Here is a 20,106-nt window from a genome sequence, read left to right as displayed (position 1 = left end):
TTACTTTATGCTTGTAGCCATTTTTGCTTTGTTAGATTTGAATATTTTCCAACAGAATTTACCTCTATACTGATTCACTTCCACAATGAAAAATAATGCCGTATAATTGTTTGCCAGGCACTAATTGCAGATTAACAGAGTAACCTGCACTTATTGCTGCTTGAAACATTACTTGGGTTTTACTCATTGATAATACCAGAGTGTTCTGCCACTTAGGAGACAGGGTTTGCCAACATAGCTTTGAGACCTTAGGCGGAACTTTCAACTACGGTGGAGGCGTTAAATGGGCGGTAGCGGGTCGGCCCGTTACACACCCTGCCCGATTTCCCTTTCTGTTCAATGGGAGGGATGTATGACGGGCGGCCGATCCAATACCACTCGTTTAACAGCCCTGCTGAAGTTGAACCTTCCGCCCCTCGTAATCTTTCAATTGGCAATTTACTGATTGTATGTTAAAAATCAAATCCCGTTAAAGGGGCACTGACTTCCTGAAAATCTGTTTGGCAAACCTTTATTGGGGTTTTGGGGAGGGGAAGGGGGGTGTACATTATTTTCAACACAATATGTCATACACAAGTAGGGCAATGGTACATTTCAATGCAGTTTACATCATTGTGCTATGTACTTGTAAGTAAATGAAGAAACACATGCCAAATACTTTCCAGGAAGATAGCACCCCTTTAACACTAACTCCCGATACTGGACTTGATCCAGTCAACAGTGTAAACCGCATAAATAAAATAAAGCCTTTCAGGAGCTGGCCACCAAATCCAACCAAATGATTTTCTAAAATGTAAGAAGTCACTTGGTTTCAGAGTATAAAATATAAAGTAGATATCCTGCTTACCTATCTAGCACATAAGTGAGAGCTTTCTGTCGGGTTCCTGAGTAGACAGATGGGCTTGTTTCCCAAGCAATTAAATTGGAAGCATCGTGGAAAAGATGAATGTTCACCAAGTCAAAGGCACTGTCAAGAAAATAACCATCACACAAGTGAATCATCATGCAAGTGTTCTTATGATCATGACAGAATTTAGAAAATGGTCGCGTTGCATATCAAACTGCCATAATAGGAGCTTTACAAAGACATTTGTATTTTGGAACATGCCCTCTGCATATGCTGGGATTAACTATTATGGCTAATAAAATAATAACATTGTTTCAATAATGACGCTTGCCCATTTTCCTTGCCAATATTCATATTTGCTTACTGAGCATACTGTGGCTGTCGTTTTAATGGGGAATTGCTTTTAAACAATACATTGTAAGTAAACTCTGATATCTATCACCACGCAGATGGAGCCTCATTATATCTGTCAGCTCACACCTTATATATTGAATGTTATTGTCATCTAATCCATGAAAAGTAAATAATGCACCCCATGTACATACTTTGGAGAGCAGCTTCACAATAAGAATGACACAATCATAAAAATGTGCCATTTCATACATTAGTTTATTAAGTGTTATTAAAAATCTGTAAAACCGACTTCATTATTTTAAGTGTTTTACAGCCTGCATTCAGAAGCACTCTCAGACGAGGGATTTATGAGGAGAACCGAGGTAGCATTTTTACACAAAAAATAAAAAGAATATAGGAAAAGAAAATAATTTTCACTTTGTTCAGAAAATGCCATTCATTAAGAAATGGCCCTCTAGCTAAAATAATTCCTTTAATTCGGCTTTCTAAAGTTCAATATGTGCACGGATGAACATTCACAGTAGCTCCAGACGAGTAAAATATTAGCTAGGATACCAAAGTTAAATGGTAGGGAATGCAGGTGTTTACCTTTTCTTACCATGTTTTCTTACCTCACTAAGAATAATACCTACTCAGATCACACTTTTACCACACGCAGATCTACACAGAGTGTTGTTATCCAATAATGAACTCTGATTATTGCAGGGCACAAACAAAATGACGCAGAAATGACTGTCTTTTCATCCATTCAAAGATGATTACCCAACTGTAATGTGGAATCAGGGACCACAGAACTATTAGGTCAATGAAACTACTTGGTGGGCTCCTATATGTGGTAAATATGTATCATGACAGGCTACAACCCCTACCGGTAACACATCTTTGAACTTAATTAAAATCATATAAAACAACAATGACCCAGCTCAGTCCCATGAAGGTCCACTGGGTACATGCACCACATTGTGCGCTGCTCAGCCATTTAGACCAGGAAGGTCCCAAGTCCCTGACCTGTTTGGAGTTAATCCATCTCAACTGAGGTAACAGTGCTGGGATTACAATTGGCCTTGATATCACTGGCATTGGTAGTAGGGCAGGAAGAAAGTCAAGCAGGATTCTAGGGCCTGGTGGCTATCACGTTGCCCTTGCCGGAAAGTAGACATGTGTGTATATGTTAGGTGAGGACCAGATTGGACTTCTGTGATACCCATCTTTGGGCAAATATTTGCTGACAATTATTGCCTGGGCTTACACATAAGGAATAACCACACAGTAGGTTACTAGAGTGCAGCTGGATCTGTGGAACTATATATCTGCATGAGTCACTTGGGTAATGTTATGAAATTGCGCTCCTAGTATTTTGGGAATCCGGGCAATTCCCCTTCCACCCCCCCCATGATCTATTAAAATGAATATGCACTTCAAGCTCCTCGCCAGGAATACAAATTATTGCACATCCAATTGACAACTGGGTGGCTTGCTAGGCCATTTCAGAGAGCATTATGAATCAACCACATGGCGTGAGACTAGAGTCACATGCAGGCCAGACATGGTCGAGGTGGCAGGTTCCCTTCCCTGAAGGACATTAGTGAACCAATTGTGTTTTTACAACAATTCGTTCATTTTTTTCTGGTGCCTTCCCACAAATTTCCAGATTTATTGAATTAATTTCCACAACTTGCTATGGTGGGATTTGAACTCATGAACTCTGGGCTGCTAGTCTGGTACTATAAATGTACACCTACTGGTCCGGCATGTCCACTGGGGGTTTTCTTGATGTCCTGCCCTAACTTTGGTGGGAGATTGGCAGAATCCCTAAAGAAAAGCTGTTCACGACAATCTTCCACTGAAGTTACAACCTGAGATCGAGACAAATCCCTGGAAATTCAGCAGAATTGTCTTCAAGAGAGGAGGAGAGGAAAGGAAATAAAAACAAAGTTCAAAACTGTGAAAATTGTCCATTCTTCACAGGGTTAAGTGATTTCCCCCTCACATGTGATATACAGTGAGTTTGTGACCACCTGTATTGAAAAGCCAACTGATAAGCCATTGAAATTTTTACCAGTCTCGATCAGTTGACCTTAATTCTGTAGATCTGATCAGAAAACTGTTGACCATGAATTGAATGATTAGAATTGAATGATATTAAATATTATTTATCACCCCACAATTAAATAGTGATCTCGAGAGTTAACCCAGTGAGTAGCTGGTCCATACAAATTAGGAAGCTCTGAGGTTTGATTGGTAGTCTGTGCTGTGTTGGCTGATCTTAACTGGGGCATTGCAATTGATCACAGTGTCCCAGGCCTAGAAAGGGGCAAATTGACCAAGGATCTTACTTCCAATCATGATAAAATGGCCTCTGCTGGACATACGCATGAGTGCGCATTGAATGAGGACAGGATTGGGCCTGGTTGTGATGCACCCTGTGGTTGATTGGCCTGGTATAGAATCAAGGATAAAGAATGATCATTTGGGTGTGGTACTGTAATCAGCAAGAAGTCAATGCCTTTAGGGAAGACAGGTGGAACATTGGTGAGAAAAAGATACAAATAGTTATCTCAAATTAATACTAACCCTGGATTATTTTGAGCACCCTTCATATCCACCCCATTCATTATTTGTCAGAAGATTGTGGTTAAATATAGCAACACTGGCAAAATTGGACGATTTTTGTACTTTTTAATCTTGGCAACATGATCCAAAAAATGATGTAATATATAATCAGCCAGCCAAAAATGATAGACAAGATACATTTAAGAAAGGAAAGAAAGTCAAGTGAGTTATTTTAGTTCAAAGTAGTCACCGAATCTCTCCCTCAGAAATGTGCCTCAGTTAGAACATGTTGTCAATTTTCTCGGTTCAGTGGGCTGAATGGCCTACTGCTTTCCCTACATTGAGCGAGATCAACATTACAAATCTCCTTCGCTCCGCACCCACTTTAGTGACCCCAGTAATGGGAAGGGAGCACCTGCAACCTGGAACTGAATCTCCATTCATTTCAATGGAGACCAACACAACAGACAGGCCTGGAAATCAGTCTGGAGTCACCCAACACCACAAACACACTTTACTATCTGGGTATTGCTGCATGATTTGCCAATAGTCTTTTTTCCCCCTTGGGTCAAAAAGCCCCATAGAAAAATGTATAAAATTCCATGTTTTTTGAACAAATGAGGTGGTTGGCTTATCAGAAGCTTCCAGAACCCGTTGTTCTTAAATGGAAGGTTGTCCATTAGTATTTCAGGAGTTTCTTTCTTCATAGGTGTTGTTATTTTATTAGCCAAGAGGAGTTATAGTATAGGTCAGTCCAGTACACTGGACTTTGAACCAGAGGCCAAGCTGAAACATCAGTCACAGATGACTTTCAGAACTTTGTTGCCCCTCTAAGGGTGAGTGTTTTTGGACCAGGAGAGTAGAAAGAGCTTCTCCTACTAGTGGTGCACTCTATCTCAGAGGAGGGAAAGAAAATCATGAGGAAAACCATCTATTGTCAGCTAATCTAGTCATTTGGGCCATCGAGTCTGCTTAGTCTCACTGTTTTTGTCAGCCATGGCAACTCGGATCTTTTTAATCAAAATTCCCCACCTTAATATCTTCGTATCCCTTAATATCTTTGCTTCCCAACCAAGTGTCTATCTCCCTTTTAAAGTGCGGTCCATAGCTCAGAACATCCCACACTCCTATCTGAAGGAAGAATGTCACAGGAGAAAAGCAGCTGGGTGGTTTTTAAGGGCTGCAGTATTGTTAATACAGTGAAGTTTTGCTATGGATCACTTCTGTGGCTTACAGTGGAAGAGATTTTCATTGGTAAATTCAGAAAATAGAAATTATGAAAAGATTCCTTACTTGATAATTCTGCACCTGTTTGCTGTCATTGAATTAAGGTAAATCAAGTACTTAAAATGTAGGGCGAAGATGTCAGAAGCATTATGTAAAATATTGCCAAGGCTGATGGATTAACCCTTTCAATCACAAATGCAGTTTCAAGGACGTATGGTGTGGCAAATGGCAGTGGAATGACTGACAAAGGTCAGGATGTCAAATCATGACTCTACCCAATCTGTACTTCTACTGTCATTAAATAAATTTCAAATTAGTGCAAAAGTTAGAAATAGAAGGACTGGAACATACCAATCAGTGACACTCCATCGTGTTCTGATGAAGCCTTTTCTGGACCACTTAGACTATTAATAAAAAAACAAGGAAGATGTCAATTTTACATCGTAAAGAGGAACAAAGTACAATCTTCACAGTGTGGAAACCGAGTCTGAGCATTAGACACAAGCCTGTTTTTTCCCCCAAACAAATCCTGAGCTATCAAAGATATTGTACACGTCACTTATAACACAAGCACAGTGGAAGACTATCAAAATGCAGCGGAAAATTACTGAGCCAGAAAAGAAAAGGCATTTGATTTATTTGTGTGGCAATAATTTATCTTTGGTTATAAATCACCGTAATCACACGCGGTTCATTCCACTAGATGGAAGGAAAGTAACAGCTCGGCAAAGAAATTAATCACCCCACACTCACTACACTTAAAGAAGATGCAACTGCAACATACCTCACACAAACATTTACACAAAACTGACAAGGAAAAGGGGAGACTCATTTTGTCCTGTCAGAATATTGTGCATTATTCCAGAACTCTGCTGGATCGAAGTTCAGCATAACCATGAAATTCACAGCACACTGGGCACCTGGCTCATATCCTGCAGCAGTTAAAGGTCAAAATTCAAACTATTTACAAGCACCATCGCTTCATTTAAGAGAAACACAAATTGAAGATGAGAGGCCGGAGATGTTTTTCAACCAGCAGCTAAGGGGTGAGGAACAAATCTGCACAGTGACAGCCATTTAGTGCCATCAATTGGAAGCTGCAAGCACTTTCCTTTCATAAAACCCATGTCCATGTGAACCTCTTCATCTGAACTTTTCTCCAGTCCATCAGCTTGTTAACAATTAATTCCACAAGTATACCAGATTTAGACATTAATTCCGTACTTAAGTGGTTCATGCGTACATATGCAAATACCTAGTCAGTATGGGGGAATCCTGTTATAAAGATCTATTGGCCAGTAGCCCAAATGATCAGTGTAACCGACTGATCAGTATATCAGAAGATAACAATCCATGATGTGTACTGGTGATCCTGTGATCCATAGTGTGAGCTGTACTGCTGAGCAGTGGTGCCTGGCAATCACTGACACTTTTAACAATTGATTAAATAGCTTCTCAGCTTCCCCTCTCCGATGTGCTGGTGAGAATGTTAGTGCTGTAAAAAGAATGTTAATATTTTTACTTTGTCATTGCTCCCAACTCAAAACTGACATTCTGAGTGGAGCACTGCTCAGCTGTATAAAGTGCTGGTGAGTGCGGAGTGTTGTACAATGGATAGTGTCAAAACAGCGAAGGGGGAAGCCGAAAGAAGTCTAAGGCCTAGAAATTCAGTTGCGTAGCACCCGTTGTTTGGGCGCTACAGGTGATGAATTGGGATCAAAACAGCACCCAAGCAGCGCCCGCATACTTCTGGTGTGCGCCGCGCCAGACGCCATCTTGGTGAGGGTGGATGGGTGGCCATTCGGCGCGTGCGCTAGAAATATGGTAAGAAGGCAGATCGTGACGTCAATCAGCATGCAACGCTGATTTGACGCCAGCGGTGCCATTTTCGCTGGAGCTAGTGCCCTCTCTTAACCTCGCACATCTGAACATGTATTCAGCAGCAGGAAGGAACCCCCCACCAGCGTTATTTAAAGGGATCATCACCAACTTTCAGGTAACTTGCTTTTTGATTTCTACTGGCTCTGTGTAAGTTTGTACAACTGTTTGGAGTATTCTAAAGTTACTTAAAGTTGGTGAGGTGACAGGGAGTGGTGCTGCAAGTGGAGAAGGCCTTGCTTCTGACTTCAAGGGTTCTGATTAGACCACTTGTTCCCAGTCATGGGTGCTCTAGTTGTCATCTCCCTTGGCCTGCAGCATGACAAGGAGATGAAGCAGAGGCAGCAAAGAAGAGGACAAGCTGCTTGCAGAGGGAGGATGAAGAAGGGGAGAAGGGCTCTCAGCTCCGCAACCCAACCACACGTGGCCAGCATGAGTACAACGAGAACCATGCGGCCACATGAAACATCATAGAGCAGACCATTGGGGTGCTGAAGCAATGGTTCCACTGCCTGGACCACTCTGGAGGAGCCCTACACGTGTTCCGATTCGTCATGTCTGCTGTTTCCTCCACAGCCTGGCCATCATGAGGGCACAGCCATTTCCACCAGGGAGACAGCCACCAGCTCAGGAGCAGGAAGAGGAAGAGGAGGAAGAAGCAGAAGGAAGCAGGCAACCCAAACAGCCCCTTTCTGGCTGGGATAGCCAAGATTGAATCATCCACCTGCGGTATGAGTGAATGCAACCTCAATTCCCCATTCAACATTAGCCCCACACCTTCCGTTCCCTCTGTTACTGACCATCAAAGCGTTCTCTTGGCCACAATGTTGAAATAAAAGCCACCACAAAACAAACATTCCAATCAAACTTTATTCATCTATCCATCCAAAATTACACAAATAATCTAATCACCCTGTGCATTCCCTTAGTGATTATCTTGCATGTGCCTTTGCCTATCCTTGTGCTCCTATGCAGTGCTACCCCAGTGGCTGCAGCATGGCTGGTGGAAGGGCAGAGGTTTTCAGTGGGAGGAGACTGCAGATGGTCTTGCAGGATGAGGTCTGGGCCTAGTAGGCCCGGCTTTGGACTGCACCACCTTGGCATGGGTAGCAGCGGTCTGGGCTGGCTGACAGGCAACAGCAAGGGCACTGCCGGAGTGGCAGTGGTGGGAGGAAGAATGCTGTCAATCTGAGAGAGGAGAGCAGGTTCGAGCTCCACGGATTCATTGCCACTCCCCCCAGGGCAGCACCTCAGCAATCCTAGTAATCTGATGAAGTACAGATTGCTGGACTGGTGTGACATTCTGCCAACCCCTTTCAACACTGGTTAACTCAGCTACGATGGCAGCAGTCTATGCTTGCATGACTTCAGTCTGAGCTTCCATTGCAGCACTCAGACATTGGGTGACTTCTGCTTGTGCTGCAATGGAAGCTGAGACTTCGGCCATCAGGCATGGCATGATGGTTGGGTCCACAAGTGCGTTAATGGATCTACCCACCCCTTCCATGCTGGAAAGGATGGCCCCCAAGCTCTGATCAAAGCCCTGTGCAAGGCTGGAGCTGGGCTCCTCCATGCTCCTTGACATTGCATTCAGGCTTTCTGGCAGGCCTGGTAATGCACCAAGCATTTTATTGTGCACATCCATCAGCGTTCTTCTGTAGACCGCCCATTAAGGTCTTCATCTGCGTCCTGTGCAGCAGAACTCAGGTGTGACCTCGCCCTCTGCTGAGCTGGCACCTGAGCTGCCCTTTCCCCCTGCCCTGGTAGCAGGCCACTTGTGCCCGGTGACTCACCTGGTGCAGATCCCAGATCTAACCTATCCTCTAAAGTACACGAAGTGTCAGTATCTGAGCTGGTGCCTGGGAGTGTGAAATCAAGTGACAGTGTTTCTCTTTCTTCTTCACTCTCCTCTCCTTTTTGTTCACCCGCTGGCCGGGAAGGTTGGATTTCTTGGGTGTCTGAAATGAGAAAGGCACAAGGGTAGGGTTGTGGTAAGGGGGGGTGGGGTGGATGGCGGGGGGTGGTAGCAAGAGCTGCGTGCTTACAGCATGTGCAGATTGTAAATCAGAATAGATTGTGGGCTGAGGGGGAAGTGGGATGTGAGGAGGAGGATAACGTATGAGGATAGCGGCATCTTGTATTCTTTCAGCCCCCGCTGCTGGCCAAGGCTCAGCCATGCCCCTGCCAAGAATGGCCAGCACTGTCTCTTCCAAGGGGGCGAGGCGATGGAGGCGAGCCTATCCCCCACCAGTAAGGTTCTGCTGGCGCTGCTTATCTGCCACCTTTTCCTGCAAGAGAAAGGGAAGTGTGTCAGTGAGTGTAGTGCAAGTGTTTGGGTGATATGCCTGTCATGGTTGAATAGCAAGCTGTGAGATGTGGGCGTGAGGCTTGCAGTAGTGCTAAGTGTGTGAGGGTGAGGTGATGCATGTGAATGTAAGGTTTGAGTCGTGTTTGGCAGAGATTGTTTCTAGGTGAGTGATAGGCATGTGGTGCATTGAGCAGTGTGTGAGGCTAGTGGTGCAGATGGTGGGATATGGCATTTGAAGATGAATTCACTGACCTTGACGATTCGTGTGAGGTCATTAAACTTCTTCCTGCATTGTGTCCAGATCCTCGCAGCTATACTGCTGGCATTTACCACATTGGCTGTCTCCTCCCACTGCAGTTTTGTCTGTTGCCTGGAGGGCCTCCTGGTCCCCTGTGGAAAGAGGACCTCTGTCCTGGAGTTGACCTCCTGGGCCAAGGCCTCAAGTGCTGCATCCGAGAACCTTGGAGCCCTTTCTCTGGCCTGTTGAGCCATTACTCAGTCCCCATGTTTATAACACTTGCCTTCACAAGTAGTTCCAGCACCTGTTGCAGGCAGAATGCACCTCCCCTTTAAGAGGTGCAGACTGCCTTTAAGTAGTGCAGGCTAGCTTTAATTAGAGCTAGCCTCACATGAACTTGGGCAGCCTGCTGAGCATTCAGCCACTCAGCAGCACGCCGAGTGCTTGGCTGAATGCTACAATCTTGTAAAGTAGCAAGGACCACAAATTTTACATGCTGCCTGCAGTCCTCCAAACAAGCGTGGGTTGCTATTGCATCACGATCCCCATGCCCATTTACGGGGAATACTGAATTTCTAGAGTCTTAGTAGATTGGATGCTAAACATATCCACCTAATGCACAGCAGCCACCAACAAAGCCAAAAGGATGATGAGCTACATAGCCAAAACAGTACAACACCCGTCAGAGGAGGTAATGATCAAACTGTATGATGCTCTGGTTAGACTACACCTCGAATACTACATCCAATTCTGGTTGCCAAGAAATAAGAGAGACATCCAAGCACTGGAGGCAGTGCAGAGAAGAGTTGCTAGGCTGATTGCCAGTGTCAAGGGTCTAGAAAGGATTTGTCTGAGAAGTGAGTTTATAGGCGATTATAAGATTGTTAATGGCATAGAAGCAGTTCATCCAGAGTATTACTTTAAATTAAACTGCAGAAGTAAAACTATGGGAAATGGGTTCAAATTAGTAAAAGGTAATTTTAGGCCAGATATCAAGAAATTCTTCACATAAAGAGTGATCAACATGAGGAATAAACTCCCAGAGAGAATAGTGGAGGCAAAAAACCCTTGGAATCATTTAAGAAACTATTGGTTGCTACAATGGAGGTGAGGGATGTCAGGGTCTCTGAATAGATGAATTAAGATGGGCTGAATGGCCTTCTTCATCCTTTATTAATTTATGATCCTCAGAATCCAAGTTAATGACAATCAGCAGTCCATTAGTAAGCTCACTGCCCATTCATAAACTGTGCAGATTAACAATGTCACATTTGGAGAAATTGTCTTTCAACAATGGGGAACTCTCGCAAAGGCGATTACTATTATCAAACTCCACTGATCACTATAAATTAATGCATAACATAGAGTGAGATGAACTGTGGTTCTTGAAAGCATAATTTGATACTTAAAAATGACTGGTCACTACAAGCAGTCTCTGTCATAATAGAACTCCACTTTCATAAAAACACACAAATATTAAGTTAAATGGAAATTAGAAAGACTTGCAATGACAAAATCATCAATCAAAAAGGGAAAAACAAATACTTTTTACATTTCCCATTGTTAATTACAATGGGCTAGACCAACTAGCTTTTTCACCCATTCACAGTCAGTCGCCAGGAATGTCTTTCAAAACTTTTTTTGTTTTAGAAAATAGCCACTTCAGTGAGTAAAGAAAGAAAGAACATTTTCACGACCTCAGGACATCCCAACACGGTTTACAGACAATTTAGTACTTTTGAAGTGTAGTCAGTGTTTTGCACATTTTCAGTAAATGGTATGAAATAACTCAATTAAAGGGTTGCCCAAATATCCAGCACTCACTGGTCAGGTAGGAAAAGCTACCACTACCAGTCTGCAACCAACAACCCCCACAAAACCAATCAATCAACCCACACAAAACCAATCAACCAATCAAATAGTTTTCTAACTTCTATTTGAAAATCATGTTGCTTTGCAAACCATTGGCAATATACACCTAAAATGAAGTCCTCAATATTCCTCGTCTATGTGCCTAAGGAAAGCTCAGGTTTCTGACACAAAGGAGAAGAAAAAAGGATGGAGAACCATGATGCTGGTCTCTGCCCCCTTTACTTTACCCTGGGCTTTTCGTGCTTTCCCCAAGATAGGTGGAGTGCCAAGTATCTACAACAGGCGCAGACATTGTAATGACATGGAATTGCACGGCAGGGAGCCTAACAGCAACTCCCATCTCATTTTCCTGCAGGAACACTCCTTGGGCATCCAGTGGAGGGGTGCCTGGAGAAGCCATCATTTACCCCTGCATCTGTTCCCCCTCAGATCAGAGGGGCTGGGAGAGACAGGCAGCAAAGTCAGAAAACCAAAAAAGGTAAGAGACCTTTTTATCCCACAGGGACCCACTGGATTCTCAGGGCTGGAGACTTTATGGCTGCTGTTTTTCAAAGTCAGCTGGTGGCAATTATTCCTCCCGTAGACCTAGCAGTGGCTACTTCTCACCCCCTAATTGTATGCGCAAGCCCTTGCCAGAGAGGTGGGCCTGTGCTGGGGTCACATCTGGGCCATATTAATGATCTGAATTTACAAATCCAGGTGGGATCAGGACCAAGCAGATGCAGCACACTTCAGATGTTTTTACAACCCCAAGCTGAGCTACCTTCCTCATAGCTATTCCATTATCAAGGTCACTTTGTTCTATCTCGATAACATAGCCTACTTCTGCCCTACATCTCATCTTCTGCTGCTGGCCAACTTCTCATATGTTCTCCTAGAAGCTTTCCCTGCCTCCATCTTCCACAAATTACAATTCATTGAGTGTCATGGCTCACATCTTCACCCACATAAAACCCTGCATTTTCATTTCCTCTATGTTTACCATGCTCGACTGGCTACCTGTGTCTCCGTCTCACAGACTGTCTTCTCAAAGGGGAGACTGCATTTCACATTAGGTGAGGAACCAAGCCAACAAACACAGGCTGTGTGATTTGTTCAGTTATGTGTATAACAGACAGTTATTTTTGAATGTGATTAACTCTTATTCAAATCCATGAAGTCTCGGTAACTGTTCTCGGGGATATTTAAGGTAATGTAGCTTTTCGAGTCTGAGAGTCAGTTTGGAATTTCCAAGTGGTACAGTTCTGGCTAGCACAGGTCCCGCTGCAAAGCTAAAATACAAGTGCACTGCTTCGCTACTGTCACATTCCCTGCAGTTGAATTTTTTCTCTCACCTACAGTTTGCGAGTCGTTGTGTATCCATTCATTAAAGTTAGAGCTGACTATGCTAATAGAGGAAATATTTTTATGCACCTAGCTCTGTCAGGTTTGGCACAGAATGGGCTCGATTTTCATTGAGCCGTGGAGGCGGGCTTGGAAGGCGTGCGGGGAGTTAAAATCGCAAAAACTGGCGGGCGGAACTCCCCCCCGCCTGGTTCCCGAATCCAAGCAATTTTAACTCAGTCATGTCTGATTGTCCCGACTCCGTCCCACATCCAACAGGCGGGACTGGTTGTTAAGGCCCTTAACAACCACGAAATGGCCTCTATAATCCGATTTTGAAAGGCCCTTGTGAATTTAAGCCTTTTCCCACATGAAGTATGCCTGGTGGGAAACACAAATGTGAAACCTGGCGGGAGCACAACTGGATTGCTGACTCTCAACTGCAGGTCAACCATTAAAGAGGAGATTTGATCAGCCATGATTTGCAGGTGGCAGGACTTAGTGGTCTCAGGTCTGGGGCAACTTCTAGAAGGCTTAACCACTCCTGTGGAAGGTTGGAGCCTCACACCCATCTCCAGTGTGACCTCCTGGGAAACCCCTCTCGCCACCTTCACTCAGCACTTCCTCAACGGAGGCATATACCAGAAGCATGGGAGCCATTTATTTCCTTCCCATCTGAGCATTAGAGGAGCTCGAGCACCAGCCGCGGCAGCAACAGAACCAGGAACAACAGCAGCACCAGCAACAGCAGCAGCTGCAGGTGCGCCAGGCTGCTACTCACCCACCTGAAGCTGCACAGGCCAGAAGGGGCCAGCGCCTGGAAGTGGCTGGAGAGCACCTTGCTGCACATCAGGGGGGCCATGGGGACCCGTATCTGCAATGGCAGTCCTACTCATAAGGACTTCCATGAAGGTCTGGTTTCTCTGTTCAATAGATGTCCATCGCGTCTCAAGAGATGTCATTCTATTCTGAACAATGACCATGTTTTCCATACCCTGGTGACTAAGTTCCTCCATGGCCGTAGCCATCCTCTCCTCTATGGTAGCCAGCCTTACCACGGAGGTAGCAATCCTTTCCACGGAGGTAGCCATCCTTTCCATGTTGATGCGTTCATGCGCCAATGACTCCACGAAGGCTCGGCTCATGTTCGCTATGGACTCCTCCATTCACTCCACACTCGCAGCGACCCTAGAGACAAAACCTGCCAGAGACTCCTGCATCTGTGCCTGGAGTTCCATCACCTCTGATCTTATGGATGGACCCAGAAGCAGAGGGTCGACATGCTGCTGAGCCGAGCTGGCAGAGTCCTGCGCCCTCCGACGAGGACTCTCCACTGCTGTCCCTGTCTCCACAATCTGCTGATGCTTACTTGTGAGCTGTGATACACCAGGTCACAACACTACTCTATGTCCCGAAAGTCCCACCGAGGTGTGAGTGTCTGCGCTGGTGCTGGGTGCGCTGAATTCTGCTGACGCTGCGCCCTCAGAGGTTGCAGCTTCCTCTGAGGAGTCTGGCTGCTCAGCCTCTTCTTCTTGGCTAGGGGGGATGGATGCTTGTGATGGTCCTGTGGGGGAGTAAAGGAAAGAGTCAGAGATGTGATGCAAAGGCTACATGCACATAGCTTTTGGCAGATGCTCATAAGTGCATCTGTTACAGCGTCACAGTCATTATCAGTGACTCATGCACTGTCAAAGAGAGAGATGGGAAACTTTTCTGTCACCAGCTTGCTGTGTTACACCTGTCTGTCCGTCCCCCACGTGCGAATCATCCTCTATTCCCAAAATTTCCAGGACGGCCTCCTCCCAGGGGATCAGGTGGGCTATTGAGGCTGTCCCTCCTCCTGTCCTGGCTCGCTCTCTCCTGTTGTGAGCTCTCTTTTCCTGCAATGAGGGAGACAAGTGGAGGTTGAGTGAGAATGAAGGAGTGAGTGTAGAGATTGCATAGCATAGAGACTTAGAAGGAGACAAAGATGGAGTGAGGTTGCAAGACCAAGGGCCCTCCCTGTGTGTTGTCAGATGTGTTCAAAGCATCAGAGTGATAGGGAGTGTGAGGGCTGCATGGTCGAATAGTTATGTGAATGTGAGCATAGAGAGAAAGGGAATGGGTAAGGGTGCATGGATGTCGGTGTCAAGTGGGATGTGGAGGAAGAGATTGCTAAAGCTGAGTGCTGGTGAGGAAAGGCAATGGGGATCAGATTGAGGGTGATGGAAAATTCATACTCACTTTTCCAGTGCGCTGAAGGTCATGACATCTTTTCCTGCACTGTATCCAGGTTCTGTGGGTGACTCCCAAAGAGTTGACCTCCTCAGCCACCTGCATCCACACTGCCTTGGTCTGAGTGGGAGGCCTCTTCCTCCCTGATGAAGGGAAGAGCACCTCCCTGTTGACCCTAGCCCCATCCACTAATGCCTGCAGTGCCACCTTGTCAAAGCGAGGAGCTGATCTGGCCCTCCCGCTTGTCATATTTGCTGCAGCTCCCTCACACTGCACAGTCAAGAAGCTTGGCAGTCTGCAGAAGAAGCAAGGCTTGCTGTGGACCTTAAATGTCATCGGAGGGGACTTTCAGTCGTGAAAAACCCATTTGCAAAGGCTTCCCACACGTTGGAAATCAATTGGCCAATTGAGTTAAAATTGCATCACTCTTCCACATCCATTTAGATTCGTGTGGGAAACACGAAATTCGGGTAACACGACACCATCCCGCACCCGAGTTAAAATCACCCCCAATGAGTCAGATACAATGTAAAGCTGGCAATGGTAAAAAATGAACAAAATTAAAACGCTGTATGTAAAAGTTATTTATCAAAGAAAGTTTAGCATTTAGATTGCAAACTTTTATTGGTTTCCTTTCAAGGAACTAGATAGCTCTGAATACGAGTACATTATTACTGTTATTCACTCACTTGGTCAGCTTTTGTTAAATAAATTTGCTTAATAGTTTAAACCTAAAATGAGGACTGGCATTGGAATGCTCTACAGATTATTAAAGCACTGCACTGTGTCTGCAGTGTGTACTATCTACAGGATACATTGCAGCAACTTGCCAAGACTTCTTCAGCAGCCCCTCCCAAACCCGCGACCTCCACCACCCAGAAGTACAAGGGCAGCAGGTGCATTAAACGGCATCACCTCCAAGTTCCCCTCTGAGTCATAGACCATCCCAACCTGGAGATATATCGCAGTTCCTTCATTGTCATTGGTCAATATCCTGGAACTCTCTACCTAACAGTGCTGTGGCAGTACCTTCGTCACATGGACTGCAGTGGTTCAAGAAGAAGGCTCACCATTACCTTTCAAGGGCAACTAGGAATGGGAAATAAATGCTGGCATTGCCAGCGATGCCCATATCCTGAGAATGAATAAAGCAAATTACAGACAGAAGGGGCATCACCAAAGCTGACATTTTACACCTAATGAGGAGAAGGCCATGGAAACTCTGGAGACCACAATGGAAAGGGGGGAGGTTGATAACCCAAACTCATGGCTAGTATCTGTTTCTTTGCTCTTCATTTCATAGCTCCTTATTTTCTCATTCCTCCACTCCCTCACACACAGACCTAGCAGCATTTCACTCTCAACTTTCTTGTGAGGTGAAGCAGTGTTTCAAAAGATACCCAACTGCAAGAATTGCAAAACTTGTTCTTCTTCTACATCCTCAAGGTAAGAAAGTAACAGAGCCCAATGGACAGCCCCAATTGGCTACTCTTCAGGTCTCCTTCAGCAGCTGAGTCCAAGGATTTGGACCTCACAGGACCTGCCTACAAATGCATTTTGGTAGTTCAACAGCAGCACTTTGTGGAGGCATTTGAGTGTGCCAAACAGCCTATGTAGTTTGGGACCATCAATGGAGTAGTCTACAACCAGTATTGGTGCTGTCCTATATGACGACCAGAGCAGGGCGTAGACCACCATGGAGAATGTGGCAACTCCAGGGCCCTCTGCAGTGAAGGCCTAAGTTCAGGCATCACTCCTGTTATGACTGGGCTCTGCAGACCACCGAATCCAACCTACAGTAGTCTTCCTTGTCTGGATGCTCCATGTTTGGGAATCAGATTGAGACAACCATAATGCAGGGATTCAACAACCTCATTGCCGACCAGCAATCTATTCACCCACAAGTCTGTAGCCACGCTGAAAGATTGCACAGTAGCAGGGGAATAGCAGGATGATTGTGAATTCTCTCAAATTGATTCTATCACCAGCAGCCATCCATCTTACTGCCTCCTCCCACAGGGGGAACGCTTAGAAAAAGCACATTTAGAAAGTTAGGAAGTAGAAGAAACACACCAAAGACTTTTACTAAGTGTTATCACTGAAGTAGAACCCACTGAATGCACTTGCCCACACAATGAAGGGTTAATAGTAGTTGGTTTGACTGATCCTAGGATGTGTCCTGTCAGTTCTTTTTGTATGAGGTGGGTTAAGATGTTGGGGGAAAATGATATGGCATTCAGGGGTCTTGAAGTGCAGCTGGGCCCAATTGCAGCAAGGTTTCATTTGGCACATGTGGTACTTTTGTTCGATGGAAATATAAGACACTTAGATGATTATTTGGTCAATTGGACACTGCTAATAACTCTTGCTGAGTGGAAGATAGAAACAGGAATAAGCCATTCAGCCCCTCGAGCCTCTTCTGCAATTCAATTAGATCATGATGTGGAGATGCTGGTGTTGGACTGGGGTGGACAAATGTAGGAAGTCACACAGCACCAGGTTATAGTCCAACAGCTTTATTTGAAATCACAAGCTTTCGGAGCGCTGCTCCTTCGTCACGTGACGAAGGAGCAGCGCTCCGAAAGCTTGTGATTTCAAATAAAGCTGTTGGACTATAACCTGGTGTTGTGTGACTTCCTACAATTAGATCATGGCTGATCTGTATCTTAACTCCATCTACCCGCCTTGGTTCCATACCCATTAATGCCCTTGACTAACAAAAATCTATCAATCTCAGTTTTGAAATGTTCAATTGAAATAGCCTCAACAGCTTTTTGTGGGAGGGAGTTACAGATTCCCGCTACCCTTTGAACTGTTCTTTGCGTAGGCAAGTCTTCTATTTCATGATGATGCTCATCTTCTTACTCTGCTGTCTGACCCGTGGCTATGCAGAGTAAAGCTGTGCAGGACACTGCAGGCTCTACAGTAGCACTCCCACTGATCTCTCCTGTACCACTCCCCTTGATATGTCCAGGCGTCTGAATCAATGTTTGAGGATATCAACGATGTGATTGACTAAAAGTATGCATCGCTTCAGTTCTTTACATTCTGCCAAAGCATAATCGTTAATGTAAACTGACTGATAGCCACAATGCCACAAAAAGACATTTTCCAGCTTTTTCAAAGTGACTAAATAGAATGAAATATCATTAGATGACCATACATACATAATAGGGACCACTGTTTGTGCTTTTCTCATTAACCAGGAAACAATAAAATACTCTCTGCATATACCCTGCATCCTAATACATTTCTGTAAATCTTCCAAAGACACACGTTTGAGGCTGCTCTAAATATATTTCCCAAATTCTTTTTCTTAACTTCAAAAACACACTTTGGACCTTTGCTTTAAGCAAATCCCAGGTGTTGAACGCCATTACACTTCCAGGAATTCCACTACCGGAATGCATTAATGAATGATCTTCTAGTGATGTCATGCACTTAGCCACCTCACCACAAATTAATCTCCATTGGAAATGAATACCTAGGTGTTATATCGTGAATTAAATACCAAAAGGGTGTGTTTAATTGTCTCTTGCCAAATTATACTTTAGTTTCTAAAAAAATGTTTTTTTAACTCACACAGCAGTACTTAAGTAAACAGAGAACAATACATATAAATATTAAGGCACTGTTTGATTAGTGTCTCATTAATCTTTTGGTAAGCACGAGATGATACACTGGTTTTAGACATGTCACGTGCAATTCACAGTTAAAGTAGGCCTCAGGCTAAAAAAAGCTCTTACTGACCTTTTAAAGAACCTCCATAAACATCACCTACATAAATACATCAGCTACATGGGGTAAAACCTCTATGGAACATCAACAAGGAGACAAAGGTTATAGAGGGCTAATGTCAGAATGCACTGTGAGTAATAACTAATGCTCACAACTTTGATTGATAATGTCCCATGCAATGTCTCAATTCATCTTTTCTATCATTTTGCTGAGAGAAACCACATCAAATTAAACAGCAACACAGCAGGATTGATTCCACTGAACAAAGCAAGCAGGAAAAGAGACATAGGAGGAAGTGCCAGTGGCTCTGACAGGAGTTCATACCTATTATTAAGAAACAGCATGAATGTGAGGGAGATTGGGGAGGCACCTCAAGAGGATACAATGATTTAAATGCATAAAAAAGGACAAGGCTTAATGAGCAGTGGTTACACTTTGCATCACACGTTAAAAAAAAGCACGTGACCAGGGGGAAGTATTGCAGCAGTGATGTCCATTGCTAGAGCAAGTCCCAGTGCTCCAGTCACAAGCATGGCAAGTAAAACAATCCTGTCAAGCTGAGCTAGCAGAAAGAATGCATCAAGGAGAGACAGAGGAAAGAAGACTTCACTTCCCACAGTCTTACCCCATACTGAAGGTACATCACAGTTATAAGAACATTCCAGAATGCTACTGTACCACCGTAGGTGCAGCAAGGCGGAACTTTCCGCCCAGTACCTTCACTTGGCTACAACTCCATTCCAAATCCTGTGGATGGGTCATTTAGATAATAGGTGAAGGAACCCACGCCTGAAGCAGCGCTCATTGGAATCTCGGAGTGGCACCCTGCTGCTCCAAAAGGGGGAGCCAGAGGCCTGAATCAGGCTAAGTAGCAAGATTTGGCTTTTAAAAAAAATTCTTTCACAAGTCAGAAAACTATATGGAACAATAATCAATCCCTCTGCGATCGATTACCGTTCGCTTCCTCAGTGACAGGGCTTACAATCGGCCTAAAACAGAACCTGTTAACACTACACATTGCAGGGATCTATCTATCTATCGCTTGGGAATGCTATCAAGCAGACCCCCAAACTGCTGCCAGAGCATAAAGGGGACAGGCAGAAGAAGCGTACCCCCCACCCCTACCCCCGCCACCCCACGTCAGATTGCAAATTGCCAATTTTTTGTGAATGGTGGATCCAAGATCGGCCCCGTTTTCCGACCTCCCACCTGACTGTATTTGTGATACCAATTCGTACCCTATTTTTTCCTCGGTTGCAACAGTTGTGGGTAAGTCTGTGAGCTATTTATTAACTCACACATGGCCCTATGTCATGAAGCAAATCAGACCAATATCAGACAGACAGCTCACATTGAGATAAAAATTCCTGAAATTCACATATGTTTAAAGGATGTATGCAGGCAACCTTGGGGAACAGCAGTGTCATTTTGTGGCATCTGAACACCTTTTTATTCAAGGAGCATTGATAATTGATTCCAGCATAGGCACGATGGGCTAAATGGCCTCCTTCTGTGCTGTATTATTCTATGATAATCAGGAAATCATCCAAAATA

At 44.5% G+C, this 20,106-nt stretch overlaps 1 protein-coding gene across 2 annotated transcripts in view; it reads right to left on the bottom strand.

Annotated features, from left to right (window-relative positions):
- inpp5a (inositol polyphosphate-5-phosphatase A) overlaps positions 1–20,106 on the bottom strand; it is a 744,031-nt gene that overhangs the window by 170,930 nt on the left and 552,995 nt on the right. For both annotated transcript variants that reach the window (XM_085994739.1, XM_085994738.1), the window contains exons 7-8: positions 5,333–5,385; positions 848–967 (exon numbers count right to left, since the gene is read on the bottom strand). In XM_085994739.1, the coding sequence (XP_085850865.1) occupies positions 848–967; positions 5,333–5,385 (173 nt within the window). The remainder of the gene's footprint in view (positions 1–847; positions 968–5,332; positions 5,386–20,106) is intronic.

This window comes from Somniosus microcephalus, chromosome 8 (assembly GCF_052327205.1).
Source record: "Somniosus microcephalus isolate GS21.2 chromosome 8, FLI_Smic_1.0, whole genome shotgun sequence".
Classification (NCBI taxonomy): domain Eukaryota; kingdom Metazoa; phylum Chordata; class Chondrichthyes; order Squaliformes; family Somniosidae; genus Somniosus; species Somniosus microcephalus.
The sequence above is the reverse complement of the archived record's forward strand: the minus strand, read 5'-3'. Positions and strand labels throughout refer to the sequence as shown.